Consider the following 24,587-nt stretch of genomic DNA (forward strand, 5'->3'; position numbering starts at 1 on the left):
TATTTTTTAAACTATTTTTGTGGTTTGTTGTGAACTGCCTAGGATCACTATACGAGAGAGGTGGCTATGTACATTGTTCAAATAAGTAAATAAACTGCCAATTACGAGCACTTTTACAGGTGAATTTTGTACTGTTTCAGATCCAGGTCTGGAATCTGCGTGCTTCCATGATGGTGATACCATGGTTCTTTTTTCTGGATACATCCTGATTTACAAAATGAACACAAAGTCTTCTTTTTCCCCTTGTTTTTCCCTGCAGATCTTATGGGAGGTTTATTTTTCCTCTTAACAAGAGTTCTTATCACATTCCATCCTTGGCTGCTAGAATTATTATTCTCTTTCTACACTCACCCCTTAAATCTTAAGTGACCAGACCCCGGTGCCTCTCTGTAGGCATTGCTTAGAATGCATCTTCTCCATTCTATCAAATACAATGAACACAAAACTATAAAAATCCTGAAATCCAGGTTGAAGTTCCTATTTGTCTAACAAAGGTTACCGGCAGAGTTGAGCCGGTCTTCTCTTTCAGAACAACCTATCAGACAGGGTTGTGATATGGAGATAAAATTAGGGAGTCATGTATATCATCTTTACTCTGAGAATAAAGATGGGATAATAAAATAAAAAAATAAAACTTGACACAATCTTGAACAACCACATTTTAAACACTTTTTTGACCACAAGCCAACATGGACATTTTTAACTCTGTGTAGTAATAAAGGGATCTTGTGCATGGTATCCATGAAAATTCCAACTACCAAATAAAATAGAATATCATTGAAATGTTATTTTTTTAAAAAAAAAATAGGTCACTTGTAGAATAAAATTATTTCTTATAATTGTATCTCAGGTATAAAGATATCAGCATATAACTATTTTTTTTGTAAGAACATTTCTTTCTCTACTGAGAGGTTTAGTAATACTGTTCAGCAAACCTTCCATAGTGTGTTATTACATTAGTTTAATGTTTTATAGGTTCAATGTTCACAGTTTTTAAAACTCCAAATAACCAGCTACTAACGTTTTTTAATCTATCTGCCTTCAAGTCAGTCTTGATTCCTGGCAGTTGCCTGGTTAAGTCCTTGAAGTGTTATTGGCAGTATTGTTTGGAAGTGGCTTTCCTTGTCTTCTTCCTAGGGTTGAGAAAGGTTGACTAGTTCACAGAGCTGGCTTTGTGCCTAAGAACTAGAACTCACTGTCTCCCAGATTCTAGCCTGGTACCTTAACAACTGCACTACCTCTTACTTACTGTATTGTTATATCATGCAGTATCCTTCAATTTGACTTCAAGTTGATACATCCCAAAAAGGAAATGGTCTACCATGGCTTTCTTCCAAGATTATTATATTGTATTCATAAATACATGTACATATAGAAACACACACACATATAATCTTCTGAGGTTAGTTTATGGTACTCCATAGCTACCATAATATAATATGTCAGGAGGTCTCTCATCCAAGTGCTAATGAAGTCCAAACTTTCCATGGTCAGACAGGTATTGCCACCTTCTAACTGGCTGGTGATTCCATGGAGATTTTCTTGGCAATCATTTGGACATGATTTGCCACTGCTTTTTTTACATTTTCTTTGACTTTTCAATCTGGACTACAATCCTTTTATTTCCTGGGTAATATCCCATATAAGTACGCTTCCACCACTCTTTTTAGCTTCCAAGTCCATAAAAGATTAACTAAGAACTCCTACCTACCAAGATGCAGACAAATTAAACTCTTAAGGGGGAAAGCTAACTCTGTTAGGTATAGTTTACCCAAAATTCCTCTAGTCTTTACTCTCACACCATTAAACTAAGCCTTTATATTACTTTTATCTTAAAAGTCACCTCAAATCCTACTACAGTCTTCCTTAAATGTCATTCATGCAAAGGAGCAACATTAAAACAAAAAGTATCTGATGGATACTTGTTTTGTTCCATAAAGATTAAAAAAATTCTATGATTTGTTAGTCATCTTATAACTAATGCTCAACCTAAATAAAATCACACAATTAAGAACAGGATTTAAAACGAATCAAATAAATTCAGTGATCAATAAAGTACCAAAGACCAAGCACAAAATCAAAGAACATCACATAGATAGAACCACTATAAACAAAACATAGCAATAAAAATAGGACAGAGCTAAAAGGCCGGAGAAGATAAAAGCTCTCTTGAAGTGGAAACTGTTTCAATTTATGGAGGTCGTCCTTGCAATTTAGAAAGTTTAAGAAGGGATCCTCCATGTGCAGCAAAAAATTTTTCCTGCAGAAATCACTTTTTAACATGTAAGGTGGAAGTCTAAATACGTAACACTGCACTAGAAAATTATGAACAAGGTTTAATTTCTTAATTGCTTTTGCATTGCCAGAGAAGACACAGCTTAGTATAATTTCTGGATAGTGTAGCCCCATCCACGCACAAAAGAAAACCCTATCCTAGGCATGTGTGTGAAAGAGAGGGGGGAGGGAGATGGGGCAGAGAGAGAGGGGGTTGGGAGATAGAAAGGGAAGGGAGAGGGAGAGGGGGAGAGGGAGAGGGAAAGAGAGGAGGGAGAGAAGGAGGAAGAGAGAGAATGTGTGAGAGAAACTGCCTCCCATTCAAGAGTGTAGCATAACTATCCTACTGCTCTGCTTGAAATGGAGGGACATATATAAAAAATTTGAATCTTGATTCTTCTATAAATAGTCTATATCTGAAACAGGAATAACTGGAATTGTTTCATAATGGCATCTTCACTTTTCTACCACAAACCTACTTTGCGGTGCTTTTTTTTCTCTCTCCTTGAAGACTTTTTGCATTTTGCCTTGCCAGGTAGAGGAAACCTCATAATGTGCCACAAAACCCCTAACAATTAAGTCCAATTCAGTTCAAAAAGTTAATATTAACTTAGGGTTTTTTTTAAAAAAAAATTGCAGAATGAAATAAACACATAATTAAGATTCAGCCCACTTTTAAAATATGCATAAACCATGACCTAATAAAATGGAATGTAAGGAATACAACACCATCCAAGCCACTTTCAGTTTGACCATATGGCCTAGGACCGTGATGGTGAATGTATGGCAGGCAGCCTGAAGTGGCACACAGAGTCATCTCTCCGGGCACACCAGCTGTCACCCGTTGCTCTTCCGGGTTCCAGCGCACACATACATGCCCTCCAACTGGTCTGCACAGGAAGAGCAGCTCCCTGGAGCGCATGCATGCCCTCCAGCTGTTTTTTGTGCAAACGGGAGCACCGAAAACTGGAAGAGCAGCTCCCTGGTATGCATGCGCCCGCTGGGAAGCTGAGCTTCCAGTTTCTGGCATGTGCACCGGCCAGCTGGTCTTCGCCGAGGTGGCACAGTGGTTAAATGCAGCACTGCAGGCTGCTTCAGCTGACTACAGTTCTGCAGTTCGGCTGTCCAAATCTCACCGGCTCAAGGTTGACTCAGCCTTCCATCCTTCCGAGGTGGGTAAAATGAGAACCTGGATTGTTGGGGGCAATATGCTGACTCTGTAAACCGCTTAGAGAGGGCTGAAAGCCCAATGAAGCGGTATATAAGTCTACTGCTATTGCTATTGCTATTGCTATTGCTATTCGCGCACACAGGAGCACCGGAAACCAGAAGAGCAGCTCCTTGGCACGCATGCATGTAGTGCAAAGCTGAGCTTCCAGTTTCTGGCACGCACATGCCAGCCAGCTGGTCTTCATATGCACATGCACACCAGAAACCGCAAAACCAGGTGACTAGTGTGCATGCACACGCCGGAAACTGGAAGACCAGCTTTCCAGCATGCACATGCATGACAGGGAGCTGCTCTTCGGGTTTCTGGTGCTCCCCACGGGGACACGCTCCTATTTCGGTGCTGAAAAGGTTTGCCAACGCTGGTCTAGGAAGTTATACATGAGTGACTATCATTTTTTCTTACTTACTCTGAATCTGATCTGAACAACTATCAACTAACCACATCCTCTAATACTTTGTATTTTTATTAGCTTTTGAATTAACAAAAACTATAGTGCTAGAAATAATTTCTTCAGGAATACTTTTATATCTGTAAACAATTGAATGAATATCTATCTATCCATCCATCCATCTATTTATCTATCTATAAATGAATGAATGAATCTATCTATCTATATAAATGAATGAATGAATGAATACACACACAGAGACATGCATTATACATATACTCATACACACAGAATATATCTACATATACATATCTACATATACATATATACCAGAGTGGGTGAAGGTATACCACAATGGGTATGCAGCCTTTAATAATGAATACAACGACTCCCAAATAAGGAAAAAAATAGTAATAATAATAAATAAAATAAATAAAAACACAACATAAACGTAAAGGTTCCCCACGCACATATGTACTAGTCCTTCCCGACTCTAGGGGGCGGTGCTAATCTCCATTTCAAAGCCGAAGAGCCAACACTGTCTGAAGACCTCTCCGTGGTCATGTGGCCCACATGACTAGACACTGAAGGTGCACGGAACACTGTTACCTTCCCACCAAAGATGGTCTCTATTTTTCTACTTGCCTTTTTACAAGCTTTCGAACTGGTAGGTTGGCAGAAGTTGGGACAAGTAACGGGAGCCCACTCCATTATGTGGCGCTAGGGATTCGACCGCTGAACTGCCAACGTTTCTGATTTACAAGCTCAGCGTCTTAGCCAATGAGCCACCATGTCCCTACAACGCACAATATTAGAAACAGTATAATGAAGGAAGATTGGAAAAAATAATCTAGTGCTGTTGAAATTATCCATACGACCCTCTAGGGAAAAAAATGTCTCCCAGTAATTTTCCCATACGCAGACACACACAAAAACTGATATTTTGTATCATTCAACAGATACACATACAATTTGGCTTCAATACAACTGATGATAATAGACTTTATTTTAAAGTCAGACTACATCTTAATGGAAGTAATTTTATAAGAGAGATGTAGTATTTGGAAGGGAAGGGTTACCATAACAGTGAAATTAAGGGCACAAGTAAGTCTAAGCAAATAAATATGTGATAAAATCTGAAGGGAAGAAATATATCATCTCTGATGCTAGAAATGTAAATATAAACCAAATAGAAATAGCAGTTAGACTTAGACTTATATACTGCTTCATTGGGCTTTCAGCCCTCTCTAAGCGGTTTACAGAGTCAGCATATCGCCCCCACAGTCTGGGTCCTCATTTCACCCACCTTGGAAGGATGGAAGGCTGAGTCAACCTTGAGCCGGTGAGATTAGAACCGCTGAACTGCAGATAACAGTCAGCTGAAGTGGCCTTCAGTACTGCACCCTAACCACTGCACCACCTCGGCTCCCTGCTACAAGAAATAACTGTACACAAAAACATTGGATGAAGATAAAGGACAATACAGGCACCCAAAATGATAAATGCCTTCCCAGGACATTAGGACCTTAATCAATGCCCTGTACCAAAAGTGATAGCTAAACATCATCTTAATCTCACAGACTCCATGAAAAAGGGATCAAACTTGGCAGTTGACCATCAGTCAACAAAAAGCCCATGTCTCATTTTACGCCCAATTGCTATAGAAAAGTAAAATAGAAGTTATTGTAGGGTTGCAGTAAAGAGGTAAACTCCCTTGAGGCCAACACAAGTACTAGTGATTACATGGAGACATCCATGTAGTTTTCTTGGCAGCAATACGAAAATAGTTTGTCATCACCTTTCCTTCTGAGATTTTTTTCCCTCCAACTTCCCAATCTACACTATAGCTCTGAGATTCTCTGGAGGTTTTTCATCCAAGTGCTAAGCACCTTTGACCATGCTTAACTTTTAAGGATCAGCCAAGGTCAGCGCTACACTTAACTTCTTATAGGACAGTCACTTTTAACAAAATACAGTTCAAGCATAAAATACATTGCTACATGAAGTACAGGTTTGAATTATCCTTATTTTCTGTTTTCAGAACAACATACATGCCAGAAGCATGCTAAAATCAAAATGAGCAGACGATTGATTGATTGGGATCTATCTGTGAACTAGATGAGACACAGTTCTAGGCTGCATAAACAGAGGGATAGAATCAAGATCACGTGAGCACTATATAATGCCTTGTAAGGCCGCACTTGGAATACTGCAATTTTGGTCGCCACGATGTAAAAAAGATGTTGAGACCAGTGGTGGGTTCCCACCAGTTTGGACCGGTTCAGCCGAACCTGTAGTGATTTGGCGGCCTGGGTCACTGGAACTGGCAGTGACCCAGGCCTGCCATGCCCCCGAACTGGTTCTCCAGATGGCGCCATAGGCGTCACCATCTTGTTTTTTAGTTCTGCACATGTGCAGAATAATTTTAATTGCACTGTGCATGTGCACACAGCATGCATCAAGCATGTGCAGTGTGCATCAAACATGCGCACCCAGCACACACACAAGTGAACCAGCAGTAGTGCCTGCTGGAACCCACCCCTGGTTGACTCTCTAGAAAGAGTGCAGAGAAGAGCAACAAAGACAATTAGGGGACTTGAGGATAAAACATATAAAGAATGTTTGCTGGAATTGGATATGTCTAGTCTTATGAAAACAAGGACTTGGGGTAACATGATAGCTGTGTTCCAATATCTCAGGGGTTTCCTCATAGAAGAAGGAGTCAAACTATTCTCCAAGGCACCTGAGGGCAGGATAAGAAGCAATGGGTAGAAACTAATCAAGGAGAGAAGCAACTTAGAACTAACGAGAAATTTCATGACAGTTAGAACAATTAATCAGTGGAACAACTTGCTTCCAGAAGTTGTAAATGTTCCAACCCTGGAAGTTTTAAAGAAGATATTAGATAACCATTTGTCTGAAGTGGCGTAGGGTTTCCTGCTTAAGCAGGGGGTTGGACTAGAAAATTTCTAAGGTCCCTTCCAACTCTGTTATTCTAAATTCTAAAGATACATTTAAAAAAAGGAATTCTTGCCAGTTTCCAATGGTTTTACGAAAGCAAGAATAAAAGTGTTCATCTATCTCTAAATTAAATTGTTAGAACATCTGATTTATGCTAAACCAGAAGTAGATAAAAATGCTATGGGAAAATCAACCCATGAGGGCATGACTCATGATGGGAATTTAAAACAGGAATGTAACTATAACTTTTGAATCATTTTTTTAATGTTACTCTGCAATCTGGCTCTATTATAGAACAGGGATGTCACGCCCATTGTGGGCAGTATCAGGATTTTCTTTGCCCTGGAGGGCTAGGGTGGGCATGGCCCAGTCATCGCGGCCGACAGGGTGGGTGTGGCCAGGATGGGCCAGGGCCAGGACAGCATGGGCCAGTTCCTCACCATCACTGGGATGGCCCTGCAGGACAACTCTGGTAGGCCAGATCCAGCCCGCGGGCCACGTGTTTAACACGTTTGTTCTAGAAACTGAACTGATAAAATGTATAATGCAGTCTTAAATAAAGCTACATTGGGTAAAGTTAGAACAAAAACCCTATTTTTTATAAATATGCCAGGTTTTATTAAATAAAAAAGGTGGAGGGTCAGGGGAAATATAGACATACAATGAATATTGATGGTTATATATTTATGAAATAATCCCCTTACATTTTGTAATTACTTCTTCTATATTACATTTCAGCATAGAATTGGCATCTTCTAGCCTTTACATGTACAAAGAAATATACTTTACTTGGACATTTCTTCACAGAGATATATTTTTGTTATAGCACTTCTCTGAAGGGTCCGTGTGGTCTCTGAGTTTGATTGTTTTCTTGCAGATGTTTCATAATCCAAACCCAAACATTAGCAGTGCTGATAATATTACTTAGCCTGGGTAATGAAATGTCCTCAAGAAAACAACCAAGCTCAGAAAGCACCAAGGAACCCCCTGCCCCATTTCAACCTTGAGCTACAAATATTCTCCTTTATTAGTAACATTCCTCTATATCAACATGTGAGGTATTATCCTTAATGTGATTTAGGTTTTTTAAATGAAAAACTTCCCAGGTTAAGATTCCACAAGATTTACCCTGAAAAAATTAAGGATGGGATCTGAATGATACTCTTATGCAATAGGATTCTAGGATTCACAGAACTCTCTGCCTCTGTGTACTCTTTACCTTCTCTAAGTTAACCTTAGCCAATCATCTCATAAGAAAAAGGTCAGATCTCACTAGACCCTGACCTAGTTTCCCACTGAAAAATGACAAATTCTTCTAATGCTCTCTTGCTTGGATTTGGTAGTAGTGTGTGCACTTAGGCAAGCCTTAAATGCAGTCCAATTACTAGTTTTATTACTCCAATATCTTAATTACACACATGTACACCTTTTACGGACTCTTCAGTTTTGAACATATTGTATTTCTTTATAAATCCCAGGATAAAAGTAAACATTTATCTGGACACCTGCCATACTTAAAAAAGAGGAAGACAGGGCAATGTTTTATTTACGATATATGTAATACCATAAAACAGGACAGGCCTCTTCCTGATTTTATTTTTGGATGGTAAATAATTTGCTCAGAAACTCTGTGAAGAGGGACGGGAATCCATGTTTGCAAAAGATATGAATGTCATAAAAAAGGAAATTCTTCTCTTTTTTCCCCACAGCCTAAATGAAGGTGAACTATGTAAATTATAGGACACCAACCAGCTGCTGCTTCCCACAGCAATGTGGTATTTTCTGCTGGGAATAATTTTGTTTCCCCTTAAAACTATCATTTATAACCTTTATCAGTACAAGAGCAATCCAGTCATCAGCTGTAATGTTATGTGGGAAAAAAAGCCAAGGTCAACAAGTACTTGCATTCTGTTTATCTTAGCTGCGATTGTTACCAACATTCCATTGGACAATAAATATGAAGATTGTCAAATGCTCTCAGCAAAGCAGGTGATCCAAAAGTTATCACAGAGAAAGAGAAAGAGAAGTGCTGCCAAGCAATCAAACAATTCTATTACAACCCCTATGACTGGAGCACATTAATTTATGGCAGAACTCCCCTCTCAAATCTAAAAGAATAGAATCAGACCAGTCTCACTCCTCTGATCCCAAGAGTAGGAAGCAGTAACTAAAATCTGCTCTCAGTTGCCTGACCAACATACCAAACTGTAATTGACATCATTAATTAATTTCTACGTATAGCCATGTAGTGAAATCCTAGAGTTTGACATAAAACTGAATATTCAGAAGCAAATCAAACTTTTTTGACTACAGTAAAGAAGCAGAGTATTACAGCTATGTATTACTTTTCCACCCAAATTACTAGATATATTGTTTATTATGCACTGCTATAGTGATATTACATTTACATTCTACCAAGGGGTTGTAACAAAGCATATATAGTTTATTTTTCTTTTCCCTAAATTATTTCCTACATGAACTAAACTGAGAGATAAATGTACATTTTACCAGTAACTAGTTCTTTAAGTGGCACTGTAGCTAGTGCACCTTCACAAAACTAAGGACAATTTTTTCTAGAGTTGTAGAAAGCTTTAGGACAGAAGCTGGCCGCTCATAGGCATCTTCTCAGCATGATCCTGATTTTCTCCTGTAGCAGCACAGGAAAACATGGATATCTAGTATAAGAATTCAGATTTTGTAGAATGAAAAATGAATGGTTTGTGTGAATACACAGATTATAACTGAAAGAATCAATTACAAATAAGCAGAATGGTCTTTCTTCTTCATTGCTTCTGTGCATGAGCCAGTTCAGTTTATTGGTTGAGACAGCAGACTAGAAACTAGGAGACTATGAGTTCTTGTGCCGCCTTAGGCATGGAAGCCAGTTAGGAGATTTTAGGCCAGAATGTTATTTATGTTTGCCACATTGAGCTACTTATAGAGAAGGACAAGGACATAGGATAAGTCATTCAAAGAAATTTAAGCTAGACAGGACTACCATCAAGAAGACAGATTTAAAAGTGAGCAACCAAACTGCATAAGGAATTAAAATGGTTTCAAAACCAGAACTGAAAGAACAAAGCACTAGATGTGCAACCAAAGTATGTTCAAGTTTTGCATACAAAATGCTTTCTACAGGTGTGGGGGAAACTATGATGAATAGTTTACTTTGGCTTTATAAACACTACTAGGCAGAGTCGTAAAGAAGAGCCTAGGTTTTCTGATTTCAGAGCTAAGCAATGCATTTAAAAAAAAAACAACTGTAATGAATAAACTGCCTATGCCTACTTCAGAACATTGGAACATGGTATCCATTCCTTGGTGTAAAAGCAATGAGAATAAGACTTATTTTCTCTCCTCTGAAACTGCAAGAAGGGATGAAACATCACATCAGATGTGTAACAATGATGTTTGCTTGATTCATGCTGAAGATGCATGAGAATCTTCCTCAAAGGAAAGATATCATGCATTTTCTGGGACATAGGCAGAAGCAGAGGTGGTATTCAGCCAGTTTGGACCGGTTCAGCCAAACCGGTAGCGGAAATTGCAGGTGGGCCTATCCACCTGCCCCGGCTCAATGCTGTCCTATTTAGGCATGTTTTTGAGGCTAGGTGCATATGCGGAAGGTGCACGTGTGAGCAAAGCACATATGCGGAATGCCAGGTGCATGTGTGGAAGGCGCACACATGCCCGCCGAACCCGTGGTAATGAAATGTGTAACCCATCACTGGGCAGAAGATGTAAGAAACTAAGGGTGCTTTACCCACCACAGTGTGATTAGGATGAAAGGGTTCTGACTGGTAGAAAAATGTCAATCACTTTTATGAGCAATGAAATGGGAGAGAAACATAGTGGTAAATAAAGGCATTATTTTCTAGGGAGTGAGCATAGAACATACTCTTAAAGAACACAGATGTCTAGTTACCCATAGGTGGAAGATTTGCCTACCATGAAGCTACACTCATGAGCCTTGGTACCAGCAGGGAATTTGTCAGGTTACTATCAAGTGATGTAGGGGCCATGGGCAACTATTCCAGAGTCACAGTATGAGACTTGGAAATTAAGTTTCACCAATATTATATTGAACACTGCTTTAGAATTATTAAATGACACCAAGGCTGTGTAATTCCAAAAGAACTTTTCAAACTCTTTTTGAAAAAAGTGAATAATTCAAAATAAATAATCTTATCTCATCAATTTGCCATGATAACAACATGTATTCCCATCTCACTGCTAATGAAGAAGACATAGCCCTTGATTGTAAGTGAAAGATTGCCATAAAGAAGTCAGGCTTCCAGTACTTGTTTCTCTTAACTCTCACCAAGGAGGTATACAGTTTTTGAAAACATTTGACACAGTGGCAAGGTAATCCCTCAGATTCAGAATTAATGAATAACGCCATCCTTTTCTGTACTAGGAAATACTGGGCTAAAACCTCTGATTGTGGACTAAAGAAACACTTGTTCTACTACATCTTTTTGAGCTTGTTTCAGAGTATAGCAAAATAAGACAATAGAGAAGGAAGACAGAAGACAGTAAAGGTAAAATCCAGCCACATATCCTATCAGAAAGATTGAGATCACTCTCAAGTTATCCTTCCCATACAAAAAAGTAAAATGGAAAATGACAAGGGAGTAAGTAAATAAAAGACACGAGCAATAGCTAACACCTAGATTATTATTTTTTCTTTTAATTGAGGCATTATTTTACAGAAAAGAAGAGGTTCTTGTAATGTAGAGAGACCTAGACTGTATCTAAATTTGGCAAATAATGACTTACTGGGTGAGGGAAGCCTTAGGACAAAGGCTGATTCAGTTGAAATGACTGTCAATACAGCACCATCCTGATTCTATCTTCAGTATTCTTCCATTTTTAGACTCTAAAGTATTGTCTGCCTTTGTGCTCAACAGTTATCCTGGGGCAAGTCTGTTGATCATAATCAGGCATATTTCCTATGGCAGCCACTGCTTTTCTATGCAGTCTTGCACTCTTTTTCTTAAGTGTATGAAGTTATCTTTTTAAAAAAATCTTGTCACATGTATGTAAACAAGGGAGATGGTTTTTTCCCCTTAATGATTTGCTGATAAATAGCAAAATATGCTTCATTCTTTAAAATGCAGAGGGAGGAAGGTAGCCAACATTTAGCTCCATGTTTCTTACAGTTTCTATGTACAGATGCTGGCTGTTGTTTGGGAAAAACCTATTCTAAGATGCCAAAAGCCATTTAATTCTGTAATCCTCCTCTTGAACTCAACACACATTCTCAATACACTTTAAACATAAAGAGCATGGAGATGCCTTTTTTCCAAGTATCCTTTGATAGTTCCAAAAGAACAGTGTTTGGAGAATGGACTTCACAATTTGGATAACAAAATAGCTTCAAGTGGATATAAGAATGTGGAACTGATCATTTTATGCCAACTTGCAAAAGAAAGAGGATAAAATCTGGACTGAGATACCAAGGCTTTCTGAAAGAGAAATGGAGAAGATAATTGTGTAATGAGCTCTTAAAGTTAGGAGATTCCTAAGAAAAAATACTCAGTTTCAAGGGGATTAAGAGTAGCATCAACATGAAATACTCATATCTTTATCTTTGAAAGCCAACGGTTTTCTGATCTCTGTGTCAGAGACAAGACTCCAACAATTAATATTCATCATGAGTGTTCTGTGGGAAAGACTAAAATCTTTGTGGAAGGAGGTTTCCTACTGAAAGTTCACTAGATAAAATGAAATGGCTAATTGTTCCCAAGAGTATTCATGGTAACATCTCCTCATACCAAAGTATAAAAGAGTAAATATGTTATTTTGTCTTTACCAGGATGTCTGCATAGCAAAACTCAGAGCAACATCTCTTTATTAGATTTTGCTGGAAGAAGAACAGCAGATCCTGATTCCACTGGCTGTAATGGGACTGAAAATTCAATCAACTGCAAAATGACCAGGGAGGGCATCCAGAGTGGTTAGTATTGATGCTGGGATGGATTCAGCAAGGCTTATTCTGTTTGGCTTATTTGATAAATATTTGGCAATGAGGGCAGGTTTCTATATTCTGAATTATACTCTGAATTAAATGAATAGAATGGCTGTCAAATGAGACACCTTACTATCTTACATAGAGCACTTTCTGAATTCTGATTACCATAGGTCCATGGACTGAGCAGCAGAACCAAGAGCCATAACTTCACACAGTGTTATAAATACAGATTGATGGAAAAATAAAAATATAGTACAAAGACAGAAGAATATAAGAAAACTCATGAGGGCTGAAAATCATCTTCTGCTCTCCAATAAAGAACAAAGATCAAATTTTACCATTACTTCAGCAATCATTAAAAAAAATGAGAAATTGATGTTTCCAGTCCAAACCCAATCTTCCATTCACTTAGCAATGTTACTGGGGTATAATTTCCATGTTCCTTGAGCACAGGCCATGCTTGTTGGCCTTTTGTATGAGTCAAACTTCAATAACTGAACTTGTCAATGACAATTCAGTCAATATCTGAAGAATCAATATTGTTTCCAATTAATATGCATCACTTTTTAAAACTAAATGTTGATCACAATAGCATAGTCAATGGTGGCTACATAGATAAATCGAAGGTTATTGCAACTTACTCCAATTAGTTATTTGAATGTCCTATTAAGTTCTGGGAGATTTATGCATAAATAAATGAAAAGTTTTTTTTCCTGCTGTTTACAATGTTGTGAGGAGGGAATATTTACTTTGTTTTCAATTCTAGAAATTTATTCTGATCCCCATGAGATGTTAGCAACATTGGCATACTGGTTTTTTTAAAAAATGTAACCAGTCACCTGAAAAATCAGAAAAAACATAATGCATTTAACGATCATTTTTAACATATCTGCCTTAGATACTTACATACCTGAGAGGAAAGGAAAAGAAGGGGAAAGGAGATAGAGGGACAGGATGTCAGCAAAAACTGTTTGTTGTATTTACATCCCACTATTCCTCCAAATAGCTCAAGGGTATGTATTCAGTCAGCTCTGTCCCATTTTATCTTCCTAGGTAGTCTTTTATGTGGGTGACTCTTAAGAAATTTGTAATAGCTCCAAGGTCAGTAAAGTCAAATGTTCACTCAACTTCCTAATTCAGAAAGTAGGCTACACTTAAGGAATATCCTAAATGTATCTCTGTGTGTGTGTGCATATGCGTGCATGCATGAATTACAGAGAGAGCCTGAAGAGTACAAATATGTGTAGTCAGAATTACTATTTTTCTCCCCACAATAATCTATGGCTTTTGATTATCAGTTCTTTTCTACAGGTAATTCATCTGATTGATCTAATCCAGATCTTTTTTTTCTTATACTGAAGGCTTTCCTATCACATTTATTTATGGGTAATCCTCATTTAGCAACTGGGAGTGCCAATTCAATCACTAAGTAAAGTGAAACTGCAACCATTCTTATGTTCTTACTGTGGGTTTTATTTGCTATGCAAAGTTACTTTTCAACATCATCATAACTGTGAACAGTTGTTGTAGTATATGAGGCAATTACTAAATGAGAACCACCATGCCTGTATTTAATGTTTTTTTTAGATCATACAGAGTTTGTAAAAACTGACTTGGAAACAGAAAGTTCTTTAACAATCCTGATAAGCCATGTGAGATAATAGAAAGGTGAAGTTTTATTGGAGACGAATTAGTTTATGACTATCCTTTCCATAGCAATTGAGATTCCGGTTCAGTTATGGTGGAGTGCAAATCAAACAAATGAAATAAATAATTGAACAAAGAGGAACAAAATTAGTGAGCATTTAGTAAAATAGATTTGAAAAGGTTAAGATAAGCCACTCTGAAGTATGAGAAAAGCATTTTATTACTAAATGTGAATAATAATGATATCCCTGTGGCAAATAAGATATGGGAAACACACACTAAAATAATTAATGTTGAATATTTAGTTTAATTCTAAACAAATAGACATGACAATATACAGCATAAGATACATTATATCTAAGCATCTAGGGTATAAATTCACAAAGAAATGTAGCAGTTGATTAATTATACATTAACAGAGATAAATGTTTTTAATAGGGTTAAAATACAATTTTTAATTGCTCTTTCACAGACAATAACCCTCTTTTACAGCTTAATTTTGAAAAGCAATTAATTTTTATGTAAATGAAATTTGGGAAGAAATATTAGGTTACCAATCAAACTTATTTTTTCCAAGTGTCTTAAAGTACAAAAATAAATTATGGGTAGTTCATGAAATCATTTCCTTCCCAAAATAATACCCCCCTTCCAATACTTCTGGAGGATTTCATAAACAGGAGAAATAAGAAATTAATACATCAGAACTCCTTGTTCTTTAGAAGGGCATCTCTGGACAACTTAGGCTGAGCTGAATTTTTATCACTACTCAAAGATATGTTTTAAAGATAGAACTCTATTTAGAAATGAAATCCCAGGCTAAGGTAGTTGGAAGCAACTGTCCTTAGAACATATTCATAATCAGAAAGCCACCACCCCTTCCTAATGGATGCCTTGTCTTTTTCAATTGAGGGTCACATCTAGTCAAGCCAGGAGCATGATAATGGCATCAGGAAAGGTCAGTCAAAGACAAGCTATAGCTCCCTCTCTGGCTGACCTTCGGAGCTTGTGACAAATTGCTATCAGTCAATGTCAGCTAATGACAGCAGCTCTTTGGCTAATCAATTGTTCTAGAAATGATCAAGAAAACTACTCACAGGAAAGCTCATTTTCACATCAATGCCTATGAAGTATGAAAAGCTCATTTTTTTTTAGTTTTTAATAAGCTCATAAGTAAAGCAGTTACTTGGTAACAGAGGTCACCTTATTGAAAAGACAGCACCTTTGTCTGTCTTTTACATGTCTTTTTTATTACCATACTACAGTAAAAAATATGCATGCTATTACAGTGCCACAGGGCTACATAATAAAGTAGGTAACAAATTATACATTTTGAAATAAATATGACTATTTCTAAAGGTTCTCTGGATACAGGTTATTGATCTTTCCAAATATTCCAACTATTAAGCAATAGTTTTATGAAAGAGATATCCAACCTTTAACTCTAGAGATCAATTTGTGCAGGTGCTTACAGATATATCACTGTTTATATTTTAGTTTAAGGGTCTCCTATTTTTATTAGCTTGGTGGGAAACATATGTTCAAATTTGAAGAAATGATAACAGAAAAGTGCAGCCATGAGTTTTAACTTTTTCATTGAAATCATACTTTTTCTATCTTACAATACAAAACTGCTTGGTTTGGCTTCTATACTATATAGAATATTCCCTACAATAGTCCCTAGCTATAGTTGATATTCCTTAACAAACTAAGCTCTACTTAAGGAAGTCCTTCCTATATTACTCATATGAACACACTGAACAAAACTTATTTTTAGTCATCATTCTAAAGACCTATACTTTTGATTTGCATTTACACATTAAATAATTACGTGAATAACAATGCTTTTTTGATGCACTCTAAGGACTTGACAACTGTAGCCACAATTATGTTTAGCTTTCTTTGAAGAGTAGGAAGTCAAAATGCATTTTAGGGCATCACATTACAGGAGTCTCTCTTGAGAAACAGATGTGTGGGAACAAATGACATATCATTCAAACTCTTGAATTTACAGAGCAGGAGAGCAACAAGGAAGGGTTTAAATGCACGTTTTATCTATATATTTGAATCTTAACTATAAAATGTTACCTGAAAAAAAATATTTAGGGAATATTACAGAATGATGGCAGTTTTAGATTACATTCTAAACAGTGAACTGCCATGGCATTGCTCAGATGAAAATATCTCAACCACTCTCAAGTTGTCCATATAGGAACAGACTATAAAAGAGTGAGGGAACACTTAAGCTGTGCCATAATTGGAAGTATGTGAAAAATGAAGTGTCAGTTCGGTCAATAAAGGGCAAAGGTCAAGGGGAACTGCCGCCCAAACGCTGTGCAAAATGTGCTCATTAAGACATCCAATCAGAGAGCTCTTTCCCACCTATCCCATTAGTCATCAGATATCTGACTGCTTCAGATACCTGGGTCTGGGCTGTTATTACTTTTCTTCTTCATGTAAAAAGGCGAGCTGATGTATAAATCGTTGCTCAGTCATCTGGAACATAATGTGTGCCCTTCCCTTCCTGATTCATCTAGCTCTGTCTGCGAGCTCCGTCACCTCCAAACAACTGCCTTGAAATTCTCTTCAATAATAAATGGAATTGTCTTTTGCCAATAGGTTGCCTGAACTCTTCTACAAAAACGAAGAAAACACTGCCAGTGTGGATACTTTTTCTCTAAGAAGAAACATTCATTTCCTTTTGCTTTAAAGAACAATTTTGCATAGCAAGGTCTGAGTCATGGATGCTAGCAGCCCAATTTTGAGGGGGGGGGTAGAATGGGCATTAGACAAAGAAAGGCTAAGCTTTGGAATACTTATTAATTAAATTTATTTGCTGCCTATCTCATTTTGAAGCAACTCTGAGTGTCTTACAACATTATATAAATACATAGAATATAAAAAATAGGAAATAATTTCAATGCCCAAATAAGAATTTGATCCAGTTAAACACAGGAATTTATTAAGCTATATATTTAAGGCAGGGCATTAAATTTGCACTGAGAACTTTTACTCAATTGTATTTGAAACCAAGAAGCAAAACAAACAAGCTGAAACTCCTTGAACACCTTCAAATAGGTGAAAGAAGCAAAGCAAGAAAAAAAACAGTATTCTTACTCATTCGTTCTAAATTTTCCCCTACATAAAGGCAGACCTAAATCAGCAACTAAGCTGAATCAGGAACTCCCCTGACTGTGTCAGGTTTCTTTGGACTGAACTCCAAAATGTAATTGGGGTGACTATCCCTCAAAAACAACACTTCTCAAGTGAAGACAGATTTCCTAATGCTCAACATGTAAAAGAGTTGCAACCTTAAGTAGAGGCCTCACAACAGTTTTGGCTATTGGTCCATGTGTTTTGGCTTTGAGGAATTATATGAGGAAAAGAGTCTCTGAGCTGTTTTGGTTTTGAAATCCTTGTGAAGCATTTACCCTGGACATAAGCCCTGATGCCATCACAGATTATGTTCATTTAATTATGAGCTTGTGAAGTTCATTCCTGAATATAAAACAAGGTCATCCAAATATGCCGCACACCTCCCAACAACCAGTAAGATCGCACAGGGTGGGCCTTCTCCAGGTGCCATCAGCCAGACAATGTCGGCTGGCGGCACCCCGGGGGAGGCCTTCTCTGTAGCCGCTCCGACCCTATGGAATGAACTATCCCCAGAGATCCAGACCCTACCCACTCTCATGGCCTTCCAAAAGGCTATCAAAACCTGGCTATTCCGGCAGGCCTGGGGCTGTTGACCTCTCAACCGAGGTCCAGCCCCGATTAGACTGGGTGCATGATGTGCTTCTTTTAATCTGCTTTCCTCTGTTTGTTTTTAACCCTCCTCTTAAAATTTATTTTCTGTAAGCCGCCCAGAGTCCTTCGGGATTGGGCGGCCTATAAATTTAATAAATCCAATCCAATCCAAATCCAATATCTGAAAGGATAGGAGAAGATTTAAAAAGATTCATCTTTTCCAAGGCTAGTTCCTTCCCTTTGGTTTTATTTTTTTAAACACCAGTTGGATAAAAATGTAAAAGGGCCTTTGAGGAGAAAAGTTAAATCCAAAGATGGGTGTTTATGTAACCATATATCTCCTCCATTCCTTCCGTCTTCATGCCATACCTCATTCTTTTCCAAAAAGTCCCCTTCTGGATCCAAACCAGATTTCTAAAATTGCATATTATCTCTTCTATCATCATCGTCGTCGTCGTCGTCGTCATCATCAATCATCTCCAGTTTATTAAAAGTCAAGATTATAAAATGCCAAACATTTTTTCTCTAAAACCAACTAGTGTAATTTATGCATGAATGAAAATATTTCTTTCTCCATAGTGACGAGGCAAACAATGAAGCTCTGCTCCACCATACAGTACCAAAAAAAACCCAGAATGAATAATCCAGATTACTCTCCAATCACTGTAAGATCTTTTGCAGCAAAGTCCCCTTCCATAAACTTTGTTTCCTACACAGTATTCTACCATAGCATCCATCATCATAATTAAGTTTGGCCAACTGTGAGAGTATTTTTTAAAATAATATTCTTAAAAAATACTTTTTTAAAATAATATTCTTAAAAAATACTAGATAATATTCAGACTTGCTTTGGAAAGCTAGACTTCTTTAACAAGGATTCTACAGAGATTCTGATTCTGTAGCGCATTACACCTTGCTCTTTGTAGCACATACCTCATCACTGACTACCTTATTGAGATACCAGAAATAGTCAACAAAATAAAGAAATGAGTGTGCACAGTATTATCCAATGTACAATCTCCACACACCACACATCATTCTGAGTACAGCAAAACCTTTGTCAATTATCTTCTCTCATCCCAGTCTACATAAGAAATTGTTGCTACAGGGGTAGTTTTCTACATTTCTCCTTCCACTCCAAGCCAAATAGGAGGATATGAATGCAAATATAATAAAGGGGCAGGGGAAAGCATTTTGAGTGAGTAAGTGAGTGGGTGGGTGGGTGGGTGGATGAATATAAAAATCCAAAGCATCCATTGCCTTAACAGGAACCACAAAAGTTGTCTTCCTCTTTTCCCCATGAAAGACATGGGAGCATATACACCTATTATATTGACTACTACTAGAAGCAAATGGAATAAGGCTGCAGTCAGGAAAGTTACTCAAGGAAGAAAGTTCTTCAAATGAAATGATTTTATTTGTACAAATGCAATCAGTATTTTAAAATGATTTCTAAAAAGAAAATCAATTCATTTTAGTTCTAGCGGTTCTTTTCATGGGTACTCCAATGAGATTATACACACACACACAAACACACACACATATATGCTTGACCAAATTAGATTAAAAAAACTTCAACTATTAACGGCAAGCCTATTCAGTTGAATATGATAGTAGGATGTGAAACACTAATACGAAAAACTAAAACAATAATCAAAAAGTTGCTGGTGCTGCATTAGGCATCTGCATAAAACCAATTCAAGCAAGTGGGTGTCATACAAGTGTGCAAATGTGCAGAAAGAGTTACACGTGGATTTTTCTTTTGTATTGATACTTTGAAAGGCTTCACTAAAAGCAGTATTATTCACACATTAAATCATGTAGGTATTTTCAGCAGCAAAAGTGAGCACAGAGACTTTGTACTGCTCTCTTAAAGAAGAGTTCACTTCATAAAGATAAATTATACAACAAGAAATTTAATGTTACAATTGGAATAAATTTGGAAAATGTGCCAATTTTGCAGCAACACATATATGAAGAAATACTTTTAAAAAGTCCCCTTAAATTTATGTTGCATATCATTTTCCAGTAAAGTCAGAGGTCAGGGGGTTACCCGTTTCTGCTTCAACTCTTCAACAATTTGCCCATTCTGGGGCCCAGTTTTTACTAGGCTTCACTTGTGATTAAGTCAGCAATCTTTTTAAAAAAATAAAAAATAAATACTTAAAATTCCATATAAAGATATATGACCTGAAAAGATGTAGTCTTGCATTTGTACACACAAAAAAGAATAGAATACTATCTCAGTTTAAAAACTATTTTTATTGAACATAAAACATTGCTATTGTAGCAAATCTTTCCAATTTTTAAAACAGTTAAATCACTGGCTGTCCAACATTTGAATGAAACAAAAACATAAACCATATTTTAAAATGTATGAGCATTGTAGATTTAGAAACTTCTTCAGTAACAGAAGAAAGTTCTTTTAAAATTCAGATTGCATATAATTATGATGAAATCAATTGCAGTTGGGGTTTGCATAAGTAAAAATGTATCGTACTTTTTGGTTTGAGCAGTGTTTTTTTAAAAAAAAAAACAATTATGCATGGGATATACAACATCAAGTACTTATAACAAAGATTCATCTCTTTCAATTAACCATTAGTTTGGCTCTGAAACAAAGTAATTCGCATTCTCATAAAATAGGCAGAACATGGGAAGGGCCAAGAACTGCTATATATACTGTGCAATTTTAAAATTTCTCCATGCACTAAACATTTTGATTTAAAAATTCTAATATTCCACTCTCTTCCTTTTCTCTCTATTTAATCCTTTCTGTCAATTAGTAAGATATAGAAACAAAAATGGACTCCGGGGGATGGTAGAGGACAGGAAGGCCTGAAGGAACATTGTCCATGGAGTCGCGATGGGTTGGACACGACTTCGCGACTATCAACAAAAAGAAACAAAAATGGTGGACTCCTTTCCAGTCTGAACTGGGATCTCCATGGAACAACCATAGACAAAATACTGTTTGATATTTTTCCTCCCTAATCAACGTTTAACATTAGTTGAGGTGGAGAGGCATAGGAGAAAGCAAAGGGTAGGTGTAGAAAGGTGAGCCTAAATAGAAAAGGGAAAGAAGATTCCATTTTGCAAGTCTGAATTACTACATCATAGTGGTAGACTATGTTTTATAATTTAAAAGAAAACTATGCTGGGAATGTAATATACTTGCACATTATCTGCATCTTGTATGATGACCCTTTTGTAATTTACTATACATATAATTGAAAAGAAAACCTGTGTTCCAGAGATATCCAGCAACCAGATACAGGGATTCTTGCATTACCAATCAAAATATACTCAGAGTTACAGATTTCATCTTTATACCCTTAATAGAGATAAGAGCAAGACTGGTGGTCCCTCCCTTAATAAGGTTTGCACAATTAAAAACCCTATTTCAAAACAATCCTGGTCGTGAAGGTCAGGTTGAACAGACTATCAAGGACTATCACACCTATGAATTCAAGCAAAGCTTATTACATGTTTCTATATCATATTTAAATTTCATTACAAAAACTATTTCTAAAACAGTGAAAGTATTGTGCTAGGGCAGAGGTCTTCAAACTTGTCAGTTTTAAGACTTGTGGACTTGTGGACTCCTAGTCTCAGAATTCCCCAGCCAGCTTAGCTGCCTGGTGAATTCTGGGAGTTGAAGTCCACAAGTCTTAAAGCTGACAAGTTTGCAGATTCCTGTGCTAGGGGACTGGAACCCCCAAAACAGCAAGATTCAGAATAAAGTTCCTACCTTGTTCACTGCTGTTGTCCCCACTGTGTGATGTGTGGCCCCCACTGGAAGGCCCTGGCGTTCCTCCTGACCGTGTTGATGCTGTGTCATCATGGTCTCTATTCCAAGAAGGCTGCTGGATGGAAATCAAACAAATTATTAAAGAACAAGTGATATCCTCCACAACACGGGGGGGGGGGGACACAATATACAACTTAGATAAATTTCTGAAGATGACCAAAATAAAAATTAAAAACATATTAACATATGTTAAAGTACAGTCTAAAGATATACTGTACTTTGTACAGTATTGATACAATACTTTGCACAGTATTGCCTATTTTAAAGTGAAATTACCTTAGATTGTTGGGAAAGGAGAAATTAAATAACAGTCTATATAATGCATTCTCATACAGCAAACAAAGGGAAAATGTAAAAATTATAATTAAGAATCATGTTTAGCATACTTAATAAGTCTGCTGCATAGTTATGGGTAATATGGTCAAGCTTTAGAATAAAAAGTAAATTAGAGCAACAATGCCTTTATATGGAGTGTATATATTCAGCTCTATGTAGAACATTTTTGTAGCATTGAACAGAAAACAGATGTTGGTTCTTATCATTGAGCACATTGAAAGTGACATTCAGAATTCTCTGTGAAATAAATTCTTAAGGAAAATAATCAATCCTCTCATCTTCCTTTATCTTCAGAATTTATTTTAATTAGCTTTTAGTACTAAGTTGTTAAAATACTAGTGACTCACTGGACATCTATATTTGTAAGTGAACAATATTGTGATATTGTCCACAGATAACTAGCGGATGGGAAAAATAAAGAAACAAGTCAACCACTATAATTCTATCACGAGAACTATTTTAATAACATTAATTATGTTAAAATAATTGTAACATAAACTTTAGACCATTAAGTCAAATAGAATTTAAATGGTAGAACCACGTGACAAGGCAGTTCCCTTTTCTGATTTCCATGCACCAAATCAATAATCAAAATCTGCACAATTTGTACAACAGAAGAACTCAGATAAAGGTGAAACCACTGTCCTGCATTCTTTGCTATTTGAGGTTTGTCAATGGCTAGTCTGATAGTGAATGTAGATTAACAGAGAGGAAAAGTGTTTGGAGGGAAGGGTAATGAAGAAATTAAATAGAGCTCCATCTAAATTCCCTTACATATCTTATTAACATAAACATAACATCTACGCTCCAATGAATGCAAAGCCAAAAGTGAATGCCTCCCATCATGTCTAATTTGTCCCCAAAGCAAGCATCTTTAAGAAGAATGTTCACAAACTTGTAAGTCAGTTAATAAAATACAGGTTTATATGTCAAAGGCACTATAAAATGTCTTTCTAAAGAATTAAAATACCCTTTTCCATTTTTTAAAAACTTGGTACAGAGAGAGATATAGGGAGGGAGGGAGGGACAGAGAGACAGACAGACATATGCTATGGATAAATTGCATCCTCACAATTAAAGGCAAGGCCTGGAAAAAACCCCACATTGTATTTTAATTCTTCTGTCACCCAAACTGTGAAAGCCAAATTTGTTCATTGATCTGGTAATTGAAACTCTGATGTGCAAATTCTGAAAAAGAAACACCCCCCCCCTCTGACAAACAAAATTGTTTGCAGCACACAGCAGCATAAGAATGCTGTGAGAGGAAATCTGGGACACATGCTCAGAATGCAAACAGTTAATGCATAAATTTCCAGTTTGTACAACTGCAGCTTTAAAAGGGGGACTTGTTTATTCAGAGCTCTGCAGAAAGAATGGTACAGCACCCAGGGGAAAGACAATGCCAGGCACAAAGCCCTGGTGCCTCAACATGCAAAAGGAGGATGTTTTTCTATGTGCTACAAATCCCACTTGAAAATATAATTAGAAAGAGAAAATGGCAAACTATTGCATTAACTGTAATTGAAGAAAAGGCTAGCAAAGCATGTGGGAGGTTGCAAGAACCCATGGGAGCTCCAGGATGCATCAGATCCTCAGAGTTACATCTCCAGGGTGCACTCATGCTATTTATGTTGCTCCTGACTACTATTGTTGACTAGTGATCTGACTTGTAATTAATAGAAAAGCCACAGATAACAAGGTAAAATATTGAACCACCACCATAACCTCAGCAGAAGTGTTCATTAATATGATTAGAAGTACGAGCCTACCGCTATTCAAGGGAAAGGATGGCTCAGAAATAAAAGAATGATATGCCATGCTATCTATATGTTGTGGGTAGCCTGTCCTCCTTTATGTGACAACAGACCTGAAATATTCACTATCTTTTAATGAGCTCCACTGATTTATTCAGCGCCATTTGGTTTACTCCCCCACTTCTCTACTGTGCGGGATATAGATTAATTCAATGCTTAATTGTTTAGTAAATTCAATTTTCCACATTCTATTCTGCAGCTTTAGCTGAAGTTCTTAAATCTTCAGCGGTGAGCCCTGAGCCCTGTGTTTCTGATCTGTGCCTACCTTTTTTTTCAATCACCATTTTTCTTCCTCCACCACTTAATTCACCATGAAAAGATTTTCCTTGCTGGAAATTCTGATTCCGCTATGATCTGTGAGGCATTCCGATTCATTGCATTTCTATTGTGTTAGGTCTTAGAGGCTG

The 24,587-nt window shown here is 37.1% G+C and overlaps 1 protein-coding gene across 4 annotated transcripts in view; it reads right to left on the reverse strand.

The window, feature by feature from the left end:
- The window catches only part of MEIS1 (Meis homeobox 1), a 178,554-nt gene that overhangs the window by 114,350 nt on the left and 39,617 nt on the right, over positions 1 to 24,587 (reverse strand). For 2 of the 4 annotated variants that reach the window (XM_032213339.1, XM_032213341.1), the window contains exon 7: positions 21,971 to 22,082. In XM_032213339.1, coding sequence (XP_032069230.1) covers positions 21,971 to 22,082 — 112 coding nt within the window. Of the gene's footprint in view, positions 1 to 21,970; positions 22,086 to 24,587 lie in introns of all 4 variants that reach the window. The other 2 variants (XM_032213338.1, XM_032213340.1) reach the window with 1 other exon arrangement.

Source organism: Thamnophis elegans, chromosome 3, assembly GCF_009769535.1.
Source record: "Thamnophis elegans isolate rThaEle1 chromosome 3, rThaEle1.pri, whole genome shotgun sequence".
Lineage (NCBI taxonomy): Eukaryota > Metazoa > Chordata > Lepidosauria > Squamata > Colubridae > Thamnophis > Thamnophis elegans.